An 18,985-nucleotide genomic window follows, 5' to 3' on the forward strand; every position below is an offset into this window, starting at 1 on the left:
CACCTTTCTTTTTTCTCCAGCCCAGATTTTTCTATCCTAAAACTATCCTCTCCCCTTTTTGCTTTTCTCTTGCGATCTTTTCTTGGCTGTTTTTGACATTTTTAACTTCGGAGTACACCACCACCTGGGATTTTAGGCCCTCACAAACCTCTTCATTACAAATTAGAGTACAGACCCTTTCTTCTGTAATCTACCAAAATAGAATGTATCCAGTTATGGTTACTCAGTTTCAAACATTCTCTTTTTAGTACATTACAGCATTTTACTTTGTATGCCTTTGGGGATTGCTGATAGATACCTTGCTTCTCTGCCGAACATCAGGAAATAGGGACTGCGTTTTGTATTCAGCTGTTTTTTGTCCAGACATGGTGGACTGGAGAAATCTGTTCCAGCTCTTTGACTTGTCAGTCACCAGTTTATTGAGCAATCTGAAATTTGGTAACATGCATTAATCAGTTTTGGGAAGTAGTTACAACACAAAATGAAAATGGCAGTACTGTACGTCTGGATTGTGTCATTTAATTTTTCCACAAGGCCATTTATTTGGTTGGGGATGATATGGTGAGCAGAGGCATTTTTTGATGCCTCAGGTTTCACACAAGCCATAGCGGTCATTGAAAAGCTGAGGAAATTAGTCATCACAGCTGAAATTACATATTTGCTTAATTTATTATTACCATACCTTGTTGCAAAACTCTGAGCCCTGGTCTGTTAGCAGTCTTTGTAAAAAGAAATCAAGATGACAATCGATGACCTCATCTGTTTTACTTTTTAGTGTGTAGGCCTTTGCCCATTTGGTGACATAATTAACCATGTATTTATTGATTACCACCATTTGTTAAGGTTAGTTTACCCACAAGATCCATCCCAATGAGCACAAAGTGCTCTATGACCTACCAGGGGCGGATCTAGAAAGGTGGCATGGGGTGGCAAGTGCCACCCAAAAATGATCCCTTGCCACCCCAAGTGCCACCCCAGTTTTGCATATGACAGTGTTGTTTATTAAAATAAGATAGCATTAACAGTTTGAGCGTAGTTACAGTCAACAGTGAATATAAAAGCTAAAACTGAATATATTGCATAGTGTTCCCCCCCTCCACCATTAACAAATGGTTCAGCCCATAGCAGGACCGGCTTTTTTCTTGTTTTCAGTAGCAAGCGATGCTTATGATTGTGCCAGAGCACATTTTGAACAACACCATGGGAATTTCGGATTTTACACATTTGGTTGGATGTTACACTCTGGAAATGGAAGGAAGGTGAGTGTTATTAACCCTCTGTGGTCCACGGACACGCTGCACCTCCAAATCACATGACTATGTTAAGCTGACATAACAAGCTGCAGCCACGCTGAGTCTCTATTTCAGCCCAGATTGAAAGTTCTGACTTCAAAGTTTTTAAATTTTAATTATAGGCCAGTAAATCCAGAGTTATGATAATATATGTAAGCCACGCTTTTTTCTAAATACTGTCGTCACGTTTTTGTGTGTGTGTGTGTGTGTGTGTGTGTGTGTGTGTGTGTGTTTTAAGCGTTTTCTAAGGACAGCGCGAAAACAGTAAAGAAAGAAAAAAAGCCACCTCTTTCCTATCGGTGGAAAAATGTACCATGTCGACCAATTTTTAAAAAAGTCAACACGTGGGATTTTGTTGTTTAGGAAGAGGGGAGAGTTTTGGGAGTGACTGTAATGGCAACGAGACAGAGCAAGCGAGTGAGAGAGAGAGTTTTTAGATGTGGGAGATTTGTGATGTTTAGTGTGGAGTGTATACTTAGTGTGTTGTGTGGTCTTGTATAGTTGTTCTGTTGTGTAGTCGTTTTGTTTTGTGTGTCAGTGAGGGCACTAATGAATGTCACTAAGGCACATTGCAGTGTAAACACTGTCACTAAGTAGAAAACGTGCGGAGTGATACACCTCCTGTTGTCAGGCCTGCAGGTTTATCCCTGTGCTGTTCTCCTCTGTCTTTTGGTGGACAAACTTTTTTTTTTACTGGCACATCATTTGTGGGGCATCTTATTGCGAAACCTGATTGTTCTCTCATTTTAGTTTTAGTAATATTTTTAAATGGTTGTACAAAATGCAAAAAACAGCAGGTGTATTGGCTGCATTTTTAGATAAATAGTTGTATATGTTTACAAAAGTACATTTTATATTTGCATTTCAAGTTATAAAAATTTACTCAACATGTCTGTGGGTTTTTTTTACAGTAAAAAAATACTACTAGGATTTTAAGTTCTTTGTGTGACTTCAGATCAGTAATACTAATGCAGTATGTCGGTGAAAAAATGACTAAATTCAGTTGAGCTGAAAAGAATGATACCAAACAAGGCAAGGGGGAAAAAATAAAATGAAACAATTTGAGGGTGAAATACAAACGTAAACTCAAAAGGAGTCAAAAATGGCCGGTTGTATTTCAGACCTCAGTGGGTTAATCGAACAAATCATGAAAAATTAGGTTTAAATTTTTGTTCATGACAGTGCAGATTACTGACATTTTGTGTAATTTAAGCTGTAACAATGTGATTGTTTTCTAACAAAAAACAGTGTGAAACTTAAGTTAGACTTGTGTTTGTAAATGAACCGCCCCATGTTGTGTAGCTTTCTGGATTTTATACTTATTGGGCTACATATTTATTTATTATACAGGCTATACAGTACATAAGATCAAAACTCACATGTTTTATATAACTAAAGTGTGTAATTATGTGGGCTACAGACAGTAATTAAGTTATAGACTATATTTATATGAAAAACGTGTATACTTACTGCATTTGAATCATTTTAACCATATGTAACCACCTGCATATGTGTTTGGGGGAAAAAAAAGGCTTTGATTTTGCCACCCCATTTGATTTCTTTGCCACCCTCATGCCACCCTAAGAAAATTTCTCTAGATCCACCCCTGTGACCTACTAGGAAAAAAGACACGTGTGTTATATTACATTTGATGTATTTAAGAAAGTTTCAGGTGTTCTACTGTCTGCGTTAGTGTACCTCTGTTGGAATGCATCATTTTTTTCTTAATATTGGCCCGCTTACACTGTGTGGGCACTGAACAACCTATTGACAAATGGACTAACAAGAAATTCTTAAAAACATTAATGTAAATTTATACCTGCTTTTGACAACAATCACGACATTGATTCACCGCTGAAGGCAGTTTATGTTTCATGTGTTGGAATGATCTTACCTGAAATGCTTTATTACTTAGCCTTATATTAATCTCATATTAATCAAAACTGCCATATAATCATATGGAAGTAGTGTTAAGTGGACACAGCCCTGAATAATAAAGGCATTGCAATAGGTGTCCTTCAGTCGTAGGCTCTTGCCCATGTTTGCCTGTAGAGCAGTAGATAAGAGGGAACCATCTTGTAGTGGAAAGTTACTGAAATGCTGTTGTTTAGACTAGAATAGGGTGCCCGGTAATAAAACTGTCAGGTGCCCGTCATCATTTTGAGATCCGCGGCAACATGTCTTGCAGGACACATCTCCCTTCTAGAAGTATTGTGAAAGTGAAATAAAGTGTTAAATGGTCTACTGAGCAGTGTTTTGTCTTCCATCGGATGCCTCTGAGGAATCAAAAGAACTCGGTGAAGTGTGATATTAATACATGTAAGCACCACAGAAAAAAATAAATAAATAAAAACACACCAAAACCACACACCCATGTTTGAGCCTCATAAAATGTATTTACCCATTTTTTTAATATCGCCCTCCATGCCAATGATACCGTGCCTTTATGACACTGTGGGTCTTCTCCCATCCACAGTGTCCACCAAAAGGGCTGGAATGAAATTCACTTGCCTTTTTGGCAGAGCAGACTACTCTGCTCCAAGTGCTCAGATCTATTTTTCTTCTGCCTGCATACATAATACAGGTCTAGTTCTAGATTAAGCATGTAAAGGCAGAAAAAAAGAGGGATCACGTGAAAGCGGGATACTACACTGAGATAGTTCACATGACATAATCCATTGTACTCACCCTTTATTATGAAGGTCTCAGCTCTTCTCTTCATTTTAAATCTTTCTCTGCTGGTTGACCCCCTCAGGACAGCAATTGAGGAGTTTCAAGTTCTTAAGCTCCCAAGCTCACAATTTAAGGATTTCCCTTAGCTACACATATCCACTTAATTAACAAACCTGATAACCTACCTACTCCACTGCACCACAAACACAAACTCAAAAGCACACAACACAAATCAAATGGCACACCTCAGTCACTCACTTTCTTAAATCCACTCATTCTCACAAGCTTTACTCAGTCACATTTGCTATAGTGGCTTACTAATCACTGTGTAACTGCTATTTTTTTCACAAAACCCACAAATGGTTGTTACATTCACCAAGGTTATATAGACCCTATATAACTACCAGTTCTCTCCAGCTGTACTGATCGATTATTGGTTCCAACTGTTCCTAACAAAGAGTACATGATTGTCCCCGGTGACTACAACTGTGATATACAAACTCACTAGCCCATCATTTCTGATGAAATGTGGAGAAAAAGGACACAGGCAGACTATGCTGACAGAATGTGATGAGACAATGCTCGTCAAATATTACTATCTAATATATTTGTTAAATGCATATTTCTTTGTTGTGGAATAAGATAAATGAAAGGAATTGTGATTTCTAGGACGCTGTGTGTATAATAATCCGAAAATAAATAAACAAATGCATTTAATTTAGCTGATGGTTTATTGGGAAGACCGGAAAGCACTAAAAGTTACAAATGTATTGTGCATGAAGCGGGAATTAAGATGTGGTGACAGAACCAGGTGCAAATGTGTGTAACAAGTTAATTGGGTTGTAGTCTATGGCACTTGGCCATAGGTGGCGCTAGTAGACTGAACTGCATTCAAGTGCGCACAAAGTAAACTGCTCGCATTAGTTTTGAGGCGACAACGCTGAAATCAGAGTAATAAAATGAATCATGAGGAAGACAAGATTCTGTTTTGTGAAGAGCATCGGTGTGCTGACGCATATGTGTTTACCGTTTTCACATTGTGTGTTAGAGTATCACCAGGTAATATTTTATCGGTCAAGAGTAATAACAATGTTTATTAAAAAGTTTAAAAAGTGCAGTTTCAAAGTGTTTAAATTAACACCACAAATGTCATTGATGAAATATTCAGTGTTTCTTTTTGTTTTGTTGGTAGCAGCTTCTGAAAAGGAAGTGTAGCCTACCAAACATCTGTTTGACTGCCACCAGCTAATCTGGAACACCTGCCTCCGCCTTGTGTCAAAGGTTCTGACCAACACCATGAAAAATTGATCACATTTACCAATTTTTAAATCATTGTAATGGCTTCCTGTGTCTGAAAGGATTGGTTTTAAAATACTGTTAATGGTTTATAAAGCATTGAGGGTCTCGGACCTAAATATACTGCTGACCTACTTGAAATTTATGAGGCTCCTACGTCTGTTAGGTCCTCAGGAAATGGCTTACTTACTAACGTTCTTAGGGCTAGGACCAAACCAGGTGAGGCAGCATGTAGTATTCATGTTTCATAGTTTCAACATTAGTTAATTACATTTGAATAATTACCAAATTTTCTATTTGCCTGCTGGACTGTGGGAATTTTTCATTGGAAACAGATTTTATTATGTTTTTGTTTTTTGTTTTTTTAATATTTGAACATTTTGCACAAAACATAAATCAATATACCCCAAAAAAAAAATAGTATAAAATACAAGCTATTGAAAACACATTAATCTCAAACATATTAATCTCTTTACACTTATGATTATTATGCTCTCGTGGCTTATTTCTATTACAATGCTGCCCGGCAATCCGAAAAAAAAGGAAGACATTTCAGCTGCTAACAAATGCAGGTATGAGTGGCAGATTAACAAAATTATTTCTGTCAAGTCACGTGCAACTACAGAAAACAACACAATAACCACTGCCCGTTTCAGCAATGAAACACAACAATAGAAAAAAACATACTGTATGCTCTGATGTTCATGTATTTGTCTTAATGTCCATTCAGCTTAGTTTGTAAGCTTGATCAGATTTGTTGTTTTTGTCTTTCTCAGATAGCAAGGGAGTGGGAGGTGTCGGCAGACTCGGACCACATGGAGCTTCTCCTGTTGCTGACAAAAGACTGGATTTTTGCACTTGCCACTTTGCAGCCCAGAGACCTGAGGATGCTCATGAGCTGACGGCGGAACTTCACACCCACAAAAGCATACAGGATGGGATTGAGGGAGCAGTGAATGAAACACACACACTTGGTCACTGTCTCAGCTTTCGCCACAGATTTTGTGACAGAACAAGTCACATTATTATTGGAGCAATTTATTGTATCCACCAAAATCGTAATGTTGTATGGCGTCCAGCAAATAAAGAAAACCACCACCACAGCCACAATAACTTTAAAAGCTCTCTGCTTTTGAAGGCTCTGGGCTCCATACCTGAGCTGATCCAGGATGCGGGCATAGCAAAATATCATGCTGGCTGAAGGAAGTGCAAAGCTCATTATGAGATAAATCATGCGTGATGCCAACCTCCAAGAATCTTCTGAGTCCACATCAAATTTACGATAGTTGTGAATACACTCTCTCCTGTCTTGTCTATCATTGAACATTTCTTCTAAAAAGATCCAGTCAGTGATGGAGAGAAGCAGGGAAAAGAACCACACCATCAGGCAGCTGGCCTGAGCAACCCAAGGCTTCTTCCTTGAGTACATCTGTGTAGCATGGACGATGGACAGGTAGCGGTCCAGACTGATGCAGGCCAGGAGAAGGATCCCACTGTAGAAGTTAATCTAAAGAAATCAATGAGAGATGAGAAAGGCATACTTTGAAACCTCTGCTAAATTAAATGAAAATACAGATATTTTCACTGCATCTTTACTTCAGCACAATACTTACTGTAAAAACACTTCCAATGATCTTGCAAAGGGGAGTACCAAATGTCCATCCATCACTTTGGGCATACTGTGCAGCCCAGATGGGCAGCGTCACCAGCATCAGGATATCTGCCACTCCCAGGTGGAGGATGAAAATATCTGTCACACTCCAGGTCTTCCTACTCCGAGCCAGTATTCCCAACAGCAATCCATTCCCAAGCAGACCAACAACAAACACCACAGAGTACAGAACTGGTATGAACACAGCTTCAAAATTCACAACCTTAGTCAGGTCATAAATATCACCCCCTTCATAAGAGCTGTTCCAGTCTGAAAAGTTTTCAAATAAATCAAACAAGTCCTCCTCTGTCACTGTAATCTTTTCATCTTCCATCTTCTGTGGACAGACAGAGAAAAGGACGTTAATTTGGTTTGATCATTTGATGTGTCAAATGTTTTTCAACCACATGGTGGTGCCACCAAACTATACATCTGCAGTGTTTTTGCTTGTTTGTTTTTGGTTACACAAACTAAATGCAAAAAATAATGTACTAATTTTCTGTATTTAGCTTAAACAATTCAACTAAATTTTCACTACAATTTTATTTATGCACTGCCAAATTCACAACAACGGTTCCTATTAAGGCACTTTAAATTGTAAGGTAAATACCCTACAATAATATAAAGAAACCCCCAAGAATCAGACAACCCAACAGGATGAAGCTTTTGGCAGAACCGGGCTTAGGTATTGGCTGCCATCTGCTGCACACAGGTGGAGGTGAGGGGAGGAAGACAAGACAAAAGACAGAACATTTAGGTTTTCTTAAAATCTCAGCTATCGGATTTATTGTATCAAGACAAAACTGCTCTGTTAGACATCCAGTGCCTTTCAGAGAAAGTTAGTAACACTTTCCAAATATTTTCCAGGTAAAGAACTAATACCAACTACAAAACATAAAGCATGGAAAACCACAGAACCTGCATATGTCACATTTGAATGTGTGGAAGCCAGATAAACTCAAGAAACAGGAGATAAGCACAAACATCAATTTTAATACTGTTAGTATTACAAAACACTTGCAGAGAATGGCACATGACATTAGGAACCTCCTAGGAAACCACACAGCAAGGAGCACACAACCATGTGGGACAACACAACAAATGACAAAGAGAGACTGAAAGAATATTTACACACACAGGCTAATGAAGGGAGAGGTAAGAGGTGGGAGGAGTGCTGACACTGATCGGGAAAACAAGACAATGTTTCTGATGTACAAACTTGACACAGAAAGACAAAACAACAAATACAGAGACATAACTGCAGGAGGAGAATGGGTTCTCGAAAGGGAACTAACAAACCTATCGGCAACTTAAATCTAAGCAAGGAACTAAGAGTGTAGATAAAAAAAACTCATAAGCACAGAGAATACAAAATCACTCAAGTAACAAAAGGCTGGGAAGGCTGAACATAAATCCCATCTCAAAACCAAAAAGAAATCGTGAACACACACACACACACACACACACACACACACACACACACACACACACACACACACACACACACACACACACACACACACACACCATCATACTATCACAGGATCCATAATATTTTGCTCTGTAAAGTTTTCAGGCATCTGAAATGTTAATTTATTCTTTATGGGGGGGTTTTCCCTTTAATTTGTTTTACATTCATTTTAAAAAATCTAGTGTTAAAATTTTGGGAAGACAAATTAATGTGCACATTCAAAAGGAAACACGTGTAAATTCAGTTTTCAAGAAATTAAGAGCCACAAGGCTCTAAACATTAATCTGAATTTTAACTCTCTGTGACTTAATGCTATATCATGAAAAATTAATCATTCTTTTGTTAAAATAAAGGATCCAAAGAGTAGAATCACATCCATTACGCCCTCATGTTTAAGAAAATGTCAGCAACTTCTTGAATGATAAAAAAAAAAAAATATTGTAACAAACTATCACGCTTTGAACCACAGCGCATTTTAACACGCCGTGGTATGTTACTGTGAACTAAAGGTGTGCCTACAAACTGAAAAACAAATAAGCAAATATTACAAAGTAAAGCAAGTGTTCATCCTCAAAAGCCAATTTGTGCTCATTTTGTAAAGTGATAATCACATTTATTTGTACAGATATATGTAATGTGATGTGCGTGAAGGCAGGTGGACAAAAATTCTATAATAATGAACTCCACGAGGAATCAAAACTAACTAGTATACAATGATAAAACAGTAAATACATTTTAAAAAAGATAGGCATGAAATAAAAACATACCAAAGCAGAAGTCGTTGATATTTTAGATCAGAGAAATATGCTCAGTGAAAAATACCTCTACTTCCAGCAGCACCGATAAAGGCATCTATTACCACTGAAGAGGAAGCTGACATAAGACAGACTCTGACAAAAGCCAAAAAAACCCTCCCCCACCTTGCAGACCACATTATACATAAAAACTTTCATAAGCCTCCATCAAGACGTTTGAAAGTTTTACACAATCTTAGAGAAACCATAACTAAAGGTGTGTTGATAAATAATTTTGGTGAAGAAAATCTATTAATTTTTATTCTACTTCTTATTTCTTCTTTTTTCAAGACAGTGAGAATAAATTTGATACCTTATTTAAAATGTTAAATATATTTTTACACATCTATAAAATAATCTCAATCTGTAATTTTTGCCCCTCTGTTTAGCCAACATGAAGATCTGCATATGATAAGAACATTTACAGGGTAAGTGTGTAAGTAAGGCGGTTACACTTTCGGCAAACGTTTCTGTCAAATCAGAGACTAAACCTGAAAACGCACATCAGTTTCATTTGGTTTTAAGTTTTGTTTCAGATTCTTTTGACATTTAAAAGAGGTTTTGATTTTAGTCTATATGTGTTATCTGTATGTGAATAATATGTGTCCTTTTTTATTCATATTTTAGGTTGTTGTTTTAAGTACAAAGATTAAAGAAAATTAACTTTCATGCAATTTCTCTGTCAGATAAAGAAAAATTCATCAAATTAGTCACCAGGCCTCAAATAGAAACTGGAACCTGGAGACCAGTACACCTCATCAAAGGACTGTACACACTGTCTGATGAACTGTCTTGTAATTTTGATAGATGTTCCCAAAACTCCTTCCAAAGCTGTAAGAATAAGTACGTTTATTTCAATGAATAATCATCCAAGATTCCTTTAATAGGCCTGTTGGTCCTGTGGGTATAATCTTAAAAACAGACTTTAATATGATAACAAAGATTTATTGTGCATTTGAACATTTTACACATAAAACATAAATCAATATGCAAAATAAATGTAGCATAAAATACATGTTTAAAACATTTTAAGATACAATAGTAGCTCTTTACATTAATAATTCTCATGCTGTCATATCTTATTTCTATTACAATACTGCCGAGAAAACAGAGAAAGGAAATCTCATACACTGCCAACAAATGCAGGTGTGAGTTATTTCTGTTCTGTCACATTCAACTACTAGTGCACTAAGTGCTGTAGCAAATAACCAGTACTGATTTCAGGTAATGTAACACAAAAAATATACAAACACAAGTTGTATGCTCTGACGTTCATGTAATTGTCTTCATGATTGTTTAGGTCAATCAGATTTGTTGTTTTTGTCTTTCTCAGATAGCAAGGGAGTGGGAGGTGTCGGCAGACTCGGACCACATGGAGCTTCTCCTGTTGCTGACAAAAGACTGGATTTTTGCACTTGCCACTTTGCAGCCCAGAGACCTGAGGATGCTCATAAGCTGACGCCGGAACTTCACACCCACAAAAGCATACAGGATGGGATTGAGGCAGCAGTGAATGAAACCCACACAGGTGGTCACTGTCTTAATTTTTTCCAGAGATGTTGTGTCTGAACAAGTTTCTGTGTTGTTGTCAAAATGAATTGTTTCGACTAAGAGTGTGATGTTGTACGGGGTCCAGAAGATAAAGAAAACCACCACCACAGCCACAATAACTTTAAAAGCTCTCTGCTTTTGAAGGCTCTGGGCACCATAGCTCAGCTGATGCAGGATGCGGGAGTAACAGAAAATCATGACACCGGAAGGAAGCACAAAGCCCACTATGAGATAAATCATGCGTGATGCCAACCTCCAATAATATACTGCATTCTCATCAAATCTACGATAGTTGTGAATACACTCTCTTCTGCCTCGTCTATCATCAAATATTTCTTCTAAAAAGATCCAGTCAATGATGGAGAGAAGCAGGGAAAAGAACCACACCATCAGGCAGCTGGCCTGAACAACCCAAGGCTTCTTCCTTGAGTACATCTGTGTAGCATGGACGATGGACAGGTAGCGGTCCAGACTGATGCAGGCCAGGAGAAGGATCCCACTGTAGAAGTTAATCTAAAGAAATCAATGAGAGACAACAAACCTCTGCTAAATGAATTGAAAATACAGATATTTTCACTGCATCTTTACTTCAGGACAATACTTACTGTAAAAATACTTCCACTGATCTTGCAAAGGGGAGTACCAAATGTCCATCCATCACTTTGAGCATACTGTGCAGCCCAGATGGGCAGCGTCACCAGCATCAGGATATCTGCAACTCCCAGGTGGAGGATGAACGTATCTGTCACACTCCAGGTCTTCCTACTCCGAGCCAGTATTCCCAACAGCAATCCATTCCCAAGCAGACCAACAACAAACACCATGGAGTACAGAACTGGTATGAACACGGCTTCAAAGTCCACAGTCTTAGTCAGGTCGCAAACATCACCCCCTTCAACCCCATCGTAAGAGCCGTTCAGGTCTGAATAGTTATAGTTGTCATATAAATCAGACCAGTCCTCCTCTGTCACTGTAATCTTTCCATCTTCCATCATCTGTGGACAGACAGAGAAAAGGACGCTAATTTGGTTTCAGCATTTGATTTGTCAAATGTATTCTACCACATGGTGGTGCTATCTATCTATCTATCTATCTATCTATCTATCTATCTATCTATCTATCTATCTATCTATCTATCTATCTATCTATCTATCTATCTATCTATTTGTATGTATGATATTCTTGATGATCACATCATAAGCAGGTAAAAAAAACAGTTTGTTTTCTAAATAATATCATAACTTTAGGGACAGAGTGAAATACCACATGAACATACATACATACATACAACATACAAGTTTTGTAATTTTATTTTTAATTAACGGAATTTATTATCAATCAGTAAACAGGATTCTAAAGAGTACTATCACATCTCATCTTTACAAAACCTGGAAACTTACTCAGTGACAAAAAATATAATAGCAAACTATCACACTTCACACCACATCAGAGTTTAATATGCTGTGGTCTGGCAGTGTGAGCTAAAGGTGTGCGTACAAACACAAAAACAAATGAGCACAATGAAAGCAATGCAAACCAAGCATTCTGCATCAAAATTCAATTATACCCCAAAATGCTTGCTTTGTATTGTTTTCAATCCAAAACAATCTTTAATTATTTGTTAATTGCATATTTAACTGCATGCATTTGTGCACAGAGGGGACAGTGCAGTTAAAATGCTCAATGTAATGTGTGTACTGAAATGTAAGGAGAACTGAAATTTTACCACAAAGAATGACACATGCATGAATATGAAATTTAGCTAGTATAGGATGATTTTAAAAAGCATAAAATAAAAAAACATACCAAACTAGGAGTCTCGGGTATAGTAGATTACATAAATCTGCCCTGCGAAAAAGAGCTCTACCTCTAGCAGTCCCGATAAAAGCATCTAAAGCTACTACAAAGGAAGCTGACATAAGACAAAGGCTCAGGCACACAAACCAAAAAAAAAAAACCCTCCTCCGCCTCACAGGGTACGTTATGACAGTATGAAAACTCTCATAAGCTGTAAATAAGAAGCCTGATGGTTTACAGAAATTTAGTGAAATAATTGCTAAGACTGTTTTTTGAGGATTTTTGTAAAGAAAGTTTTATTTCTTTTTTAGTCTTTTTCATGGACGCTGAGAATAAAGTTTTATCCTTTAATTAAAAACAAATTGTAATTTCATTTCACTTGTTAAATTGTTTTTTTCAGATGTCTGAAACAAGCCTACAGTAGAAATAACTTAACATATTTATAAATTCTCTGTAAAACTGTAAAATTTTCTTTCTCCTTGTCGCCCTTCTGTTTATGTTAAAGTAAAGGGCCTTTACACCAATGTGGAGATATGAATACGTAAAAACACTTTCGGGGTCACTGTGTGAGTAACGTAGTCGCACTTTCCGTGAACGTTTCTGTGAAATCAGAGACTAAAAATGAAAACACTCATCAGTTTCATTTGGTTTGGAAGTTGTGTTTCAGAATTTGTTGCCATTTAAGAGAAACACATGATTTAAAAGAAATGCATTGTGTTGAGTGCTGAATTTGTCATATGTATTTGACATATATTACATGCAAATATGCTCTGATCCTGGACAAGCTCGGGCACATTTTTTCTGGCCTCTGATCACAAATGTTGATGGGGTTTTTTTAAGCTTTTTGGGGGGGGATAGACATGGGCTTAAGCTCTCTGTAACAACCAAAGATCAACCATCATCATGTAGTTTGACCAGATTTATTTCAGTGAGTAGTGTCTGATTTTCTTCTTTGTAGTGTTTAACTTGTTATGTATTATTCATGCATGCGCACATGTCCTCACACATCAGTTGAATGCTGTAAAACACTCTCTGGAATATGTTAAATTTATAAACTGCACATTTAGATTAGATGACAATGACATAGCACACACGTAATGGACTTTGCATACATCCATTTAGTTTTGCCACAAAATTGAAAGACAGTGTCATAAAAGTCGATCAAATATACTTTTCTGTATTGCTTTAACTGAATTGTGCACCAGTGTTTTGTTGCATTTATTTGCTTCAATCCTGAAAACTTAAAAACAATTCTGAAATGTGCTCAAGCGATCAAGAAAAACTGTAATAAGCACAAGAAATGCATGTCAAACGAACAACATACATGAAATTCAAATTTTAAAACAGTTTTCACAGCAAGAAATTACAATACAAATATTTTTGTAAATGCATTCTTCTTGTTACTCATGTCAGGGCGTTACATTCACACTTATTGCTAATTTAGAAAAAAATGTTCTCTAAAATGGCAACGGAAGATATACACATATAGAAATGCCCTTGGTGACCACTGATGTTCAAACCAGAAACCTTCGTGCAGTGAGGTGACAGTGCTAACCACTGCCCTACTACAGCACCCTTTGAAAGGTCTAATTTATGTTACTATCATATTTTTCAAAAGCAGACTCTATGCAAAGAACATAAAACTGACTGAATGTGCGGTGAAATAATAGTGTAGTCATGCTGTGCATCTTTTTGTCTTACATGTCTGTTTATGCAAACAAATCTCGCTCTGGTTTTATTAGAACAGTAGTAGTGAAGAGTGTTGGTGCAGAATGCATGCCCAGAGACACAGCAGCAATTGACACCATTCATATAAAGCTCTTAGACTACACAGTCTCATCAAAATGAATGAAAAAAACAAACTGAAATTATGAATGAACAGCTACACGTTGATAGATAAGCTCCTGGCATGTCCTAACAAACCAAAAAAAATAGTGTTTTATGACACTCATATCAGTGTTAAATCTCACTTTATCTCATTTTCAAGATCAGCATTTCAAAGATTTAGTTACCTTCCCCCAAAACCTCAAGATATTTCTCACACCTTTTTTTTTCACTGTATTGCTCATGCTTTGTACGCAGCCACCAAACATGCAAAGATGACACCTGTGACAGAACTTGGTTTCAAATGTCTGTTTCCCCTTACCATTTACAAAAGCTTCAGATCGTGTTCCTGTTGTTTTTCACACCTTTCCTCGGCTGGTTGTGCAGCTCTTATGCAATGTATCTTAGAGGCAAATGGAAATGCAAGCACCTGTCAGAGAAAGGCAGAAAAGCACAGCTAGAAAACAGTTCTGTTGTGACCCAGATTATCCATTTTACATCATATGAAAACAGCATGCATGTCTGGCTTTTTTGGTTGTGGGATGCAGTGGGATGCAGCATGCTGGAAACAGTGGGATTTAAACACAAGTCATTCAAATCTAACATAACATGACAACATTCTGATACAAACAAAAATATATAATATATACACACGAATACTATTTTTTTGTCTGTAAGAAACTCATTAAAACTTGTTTGTTCACCATAAAATCTGTGCTCCTAAACTGAGGTTTGTTTTTTTTAAGCTACAGTGAAACCATTGAGATGTTTTTTTGGGCAGTTTGAGGAACTGAGAGAAGAAAACTGGCAGTTTTAATTCCTAAAATCGTTTTTGTATTGCTAAGTTTTAGCAGTAGTGAATCATTTCTTATAGCACATAGGAATCACAGTTCCAGTTTACAGGTTAAATCACATCTGCTGACTGATGTAATACCTTTGGCTTCATGGGATGCTGATGGTGTGATTGGATGTAAGATAAGATTCACAGAAGATGAATATGCTTCTTGGCAAGATTGTTCTTTAGCAACTGTTTGAACATTTGCAGAATGGCTTCAACTTGAACCACCTCTTCCTTTTGCTTAGGCGGTTAATTTGACCACATTGTAGGTTAGTGTGCCACTAACCTGTGCCACTTGCTGAAAAAGGTTTCCGTTGTAATGCATGACTGTCTATGATTCACAGAAGGGTTGGGAAGGAAAGACAAAGTTCATATCTGGAAATCTATTTGAGAATCTAGATGCTAGTTTGGTGGTTTCAACACTTGAATGGTAAGGGGACCGGCTTAGCTACACACTCTCTATACGACTTACATTTAACAATGAAAACACTATAATTCGCCATAGGTGTGAATGCTACTTTGTTTTGTTTTTGCGAAACCGCTGCCATTATATAATGCAGCCACAATAAATTAATAAAACAGTACCCAATTTTAAATCCCTGAGTGATGGCAAAACAAACAGCAACAACAACAAAAAATGTCACTTGTGCAGGTTCAACTTGTAAACAGAAGGAACTCACAGCACCTCTGTGGATTTCCTGTGTGACATTCAGTCTCAAAAAATATATTCACCCCTTTCAGCTGTTAAGTAAAATAGAGGTAAACAACAGTACTGATGTCACAACAAATATATATGTAAAGTTTATTTTGCAGATGAAAATCCACCACCCTGTCACAGTCATGAACTTAACATGTATTCAGAAGTGAATTATTAATGAATCTCATTGCTAAATGTTTGGTTTTAAAGCTGCATCCTTAAAAATGCCCAACATTACAGTTACCATCAAATCATTGCCATACACCCTACGTGATTGTCCATGATTATCTGAACCCTCTGGGCTGGCTGACAGGGAACGATCATGAAACCTTAGTAGCATCAGTCTAAGACAGTACTAGACAACAGAGAAAAAGAGTTGTAATGACAAAACAGTTAAAACTGGTTTGGTTTAACACATAAGCCTCATCTGAGCATTAATCACTTAGTTCTTCCATGTGCACACAGGAAAATCAGTCCATCACACTTTACTGCTTTATTGTGAGCAGAGTAACAAAGCTAAGTTGAGGAACTCCTCCATAACCTGGTGTTTGGTGGAGCACAGCACATTATTCTTGCTGTGTGCTCTTACTGATAGTCAGGCTTCAGCCTGATTGAGGAAGGCATCCTTCACCTGTCTGTGAACTTGGGATAACACAGAATACAAAGTTTTGCAATGTCTCAAAGTATCATTTTCACAGTGAATAGTGGGAGGAGGTGTTCTATGTGCATGCTGCACGCTCAACTCTGGGGGCCTCCTAGGCAGGAAATACAAGGTGCTGAAAGATCAGGTTGAGCTGTTTTCCTCTTCCCGAGCAGCAGGCAGCAGATTGGCAGGATTTTATAAAATTGCAGTGTTTGCAGTGATGTTTGTTCTAATGACCAGAATGATATTTGAACAAAAGGGCCAAAATCTTCTAATCTGTCACTGCCGTGCTTTGAGAGCAGCACATAAGGATCAGATTTGGTGCATTAAGCTGTGTGGCTGCTTCACGACACAACAGATTTCTAAAGTCTCAATAAGCATGTGCATCAAAAACTACTTTCGGTCTTTTCAAATTATGAGAGTTTTCATTAATACCAGCTAATCAGGACTGATTCAGGCTTAACCCCTTCAGGTTTAACTACTCTGAGGGCTTTCAAAAATTACAAACAACACTTTAGATAGCAGTCTAATAAAGTTATTTAAAAACAGGCAGACAGTAAAAAAGCCTGTTTAAAAGTTAGATTTTCTCCAGTTCATCAAGTGATAAAGTAAAATGTTCTCTCTCAACTTACTCTCACACACTGATAGAGTGAACTTAGTTGCCACTAACCTGTGGAGGAGTTACTCTCAAGTGTGAGCTCAGGCTGGAATACTATCATGTCCATGTGCCAAAGGCGTGGTACCGTCAACTTCAGGTATCAGATGAGTCAGAATAGTTGCACGTCTCTCGTTGTCATTCTTGTGATGATGCTGTCCCTGTTGAAGCATTCCCTCTTATAGCACTTAAAACAGATGCCCAGGTCATATCATCCTCATCCTCGGGAGTTCTGGCAAAGAGGCTGTAGCTTGGACAGATTGGTACAGGGTTCGGATCACCAGATGGAGCTCTTTGTCCATTTTCTCCTTTTTTCTTCTTCTGTTGGGTTCTGATGGTATTCTCAGTGTGAACGAGATGGTGTCTTGCCTTACATGGCTGCTATGGCCTCCCTGTATGCCCTCTCTCAATGCCCTGCCCCGATCTCATCATTGCCTCAATCACAATATTGTCTGTTGATGTTTGATGTAGGAAATTTGCTAGGACCTTTTGCAAGTGATGAGTCAAGACTTTTCTCGTGAGCTTCTCCTTTCCCTCTGTTCCCGCATTCTGCTTCATATTTCCACACATTCAATGTCTTTTCAGTTTCTTTTCTTCTTTATTCTATGATCTATTTTTTTCCTTCCAAATAAATTAGCTTATGCTGAGTGTTCCTCTCTGTGGAGGCCCGAAATTTTTTACCCAAACATACGTAACACTTATAGCACCATCACCATATTTTCCCCTCATATAAACAGCATCCACACCTTCAGTCTTCAATGGGGTTTTCTTTACCAGACCTATCCCCCATGCTCACAAATGCTTAATTTTATCTATCTGGCACACTAATTTCTATGAATGTCACCACAAATCCAAACTGTCTTTCGCTACAACCAGGCAAAACAGTCACAACAGCCTTAAACGTTCGGAAAACCCTTGTCCTCAATTTACTTTCCCATTGAGAAAGTACTCTTTGTTCCCCGAGCACTGAATTTACTCAGCCTTGTGATGACAAATCTCTAGACCAGAAGTGAGCAATCAGTTTTTGTGGGGGGTTTTGTTTGTTTGTCTTTTTCCCAAAAGAATTATCACAATGTATTTCACATATCTGACCTCTGATATGTGGTCCATTCCTGGATACACAATGGGACTACATCTGGGGTCTACAATGTTTGACCTTGTTGTGTCTCAACTATGGGAGGTAAAGCTAAAGTATGATCAGTCTCTGTCCATCTCACACCCCTCTTTCAATCAACCAAGGCATCTCAATTCTGTCAACAAGCTTGTTATAGGAATCTGAAATAAACCTCAAACAGTCAGTTTGAGGTTTAATTTACTTTGCAAAGGGATCAGTCAACAGCACAGCATGCATACTCCTGTCATGCATACATGACAGGAGTATGCATGTTCTTTGACGAAGAGGTATCGTAAGCCTAGATTATGTGTAGAGCTGTCTATCTGCCATGATCACAGTATAAAATCAGTGTGCAAAAGATACTTTACAGCTCAACATGTGGTATATCTGAAAGATCACGCTGAGAAAGAATAAGACTGTAGGGAGCTTCTCACTGTGTAGGTTCAGCTTTACACAGAGAAAAAGATCATCTTAAAATGTTCCATCACAGTATGCACTGGGGTATTAATAAAGTCTGTATGACTAAGCCCAGTAGCCCCTGGTTACAGTGGTTTAATATAGCATACAGCAAACAAAACACTATCTGAAGTTGCATCAGAAAGTGCTCTGACTCTTTCACTTTCTGCACAACTTGTCTTACAGTTTCTAAATGTCTCAAATTACTTGCCTAAATGGCCTAAAATTCATTA

At 37.7% G+C, this 18,985-nt stretch overlaps 2 protein-coding genes across 8 annotated transcripts; both read right to left on the bottom strand.

The window, feature by feature from the left end:
• Window positions 1-4,715: 4,715 nt before the first annotated feature.
• LOC116309503 (C-X-C chemokine receptor type 3-like) lies at window positions 4,716-18,149 on the bottom strand. Of its 4 annotated transcripts, XM_039619047.1 has the most exons (5): window positions 17,198-18,149; window positions 14,672-14,779; window positions 11,334-11,723; window positions 10,487-11,241; window positions 4,716-6,013 (listed from the first exon to the last, which is right to left on the bottom strand). In XM_039619047.1, the coding sequence occupies exons 2-4, from the start codon at window positions 14,672-14,674 to the stop codon at window positions 10,507-10,509; spliced, it is 1,128 nt and encodes a 375-aa protein (XP_039474981.1). In that variant the 5' UTR covers window positions 14,675-14,779; window positions 17,198-18,149; the 3' UTR covers window positions 4,716-6,013; window positions 10,487-10,506. The 4 variants fall into 4 exon arrangements, with proteins under 4 accessions (XP_039474981.1, XP_039474980.1, XP_039474982.1 ...); XM_039619046.1 differs by lacking the exon at window positions 4,716-6,013 and having other exon boundaries at window positions 10,090-11,241; window positions 17,198-18,147; XM_039619048.1 differs by lacking the exons at window positions 4,716-6,013; window positions 17,198-18,149 and having other exon boundaries at window positions 10,090-11,241; window positions 14,672-14,964.
• On the bottom strand, window positions 6,003-9,261 carry LOC116309506 (C-X-C chemokine receptor type 3-like). Of its 4 annotated transcripts, none has more exons than XM_039619043.1 (3): window positions 9,206-9,261; window positions 6,875-7,246; window positions 6,003-6,768 (listed from the first exon to the last, which is right to left on the bottom strand). In XM_039619043.1, the coding sequence occupies exons 1-3, from the start codon at window positions 9,233-9,235 to the stop codon at window positions 6,034-6,036; spliced, it is 1,137 nt and encodes a 378-aa protein (XP_039474977.1). In that variant the 5' UTR covers window positions 9,236-9,261; the 3' UTR covers window positions 6,003-6,033. The 4 variants fall into 4 exon arrangements, with proteins under 4 accessions (XP_039474977.1, XP_039474978.1, XP_031581977.2 ...); XM_039619044.1 differs by having other exon boundaries at window positions 6,875-7,249; window positions 9,151-9,250; XM_031726117.2 differs by having other exon boundaries at window positions 9,151-9,234.
• Window positions 18,150-18,985: the final 836 nt, after the last annotated feature.

Source organism: Oreochromis aureus, linkage group 11 (assembly GCF_013358895.1).
Source record: "Oreochromis aureus strain Israel breed Guangdong linkage group 11, ZZ_aureus, whole genome shotgun sequence".
In the NCBI taxonomy this organism is placed as follows: Eukaryota; Metazoa; Chordata; class Actinopteri; order Cichliformes; family Cichlidae; genus Oreochromis; species Oreochromis aureus.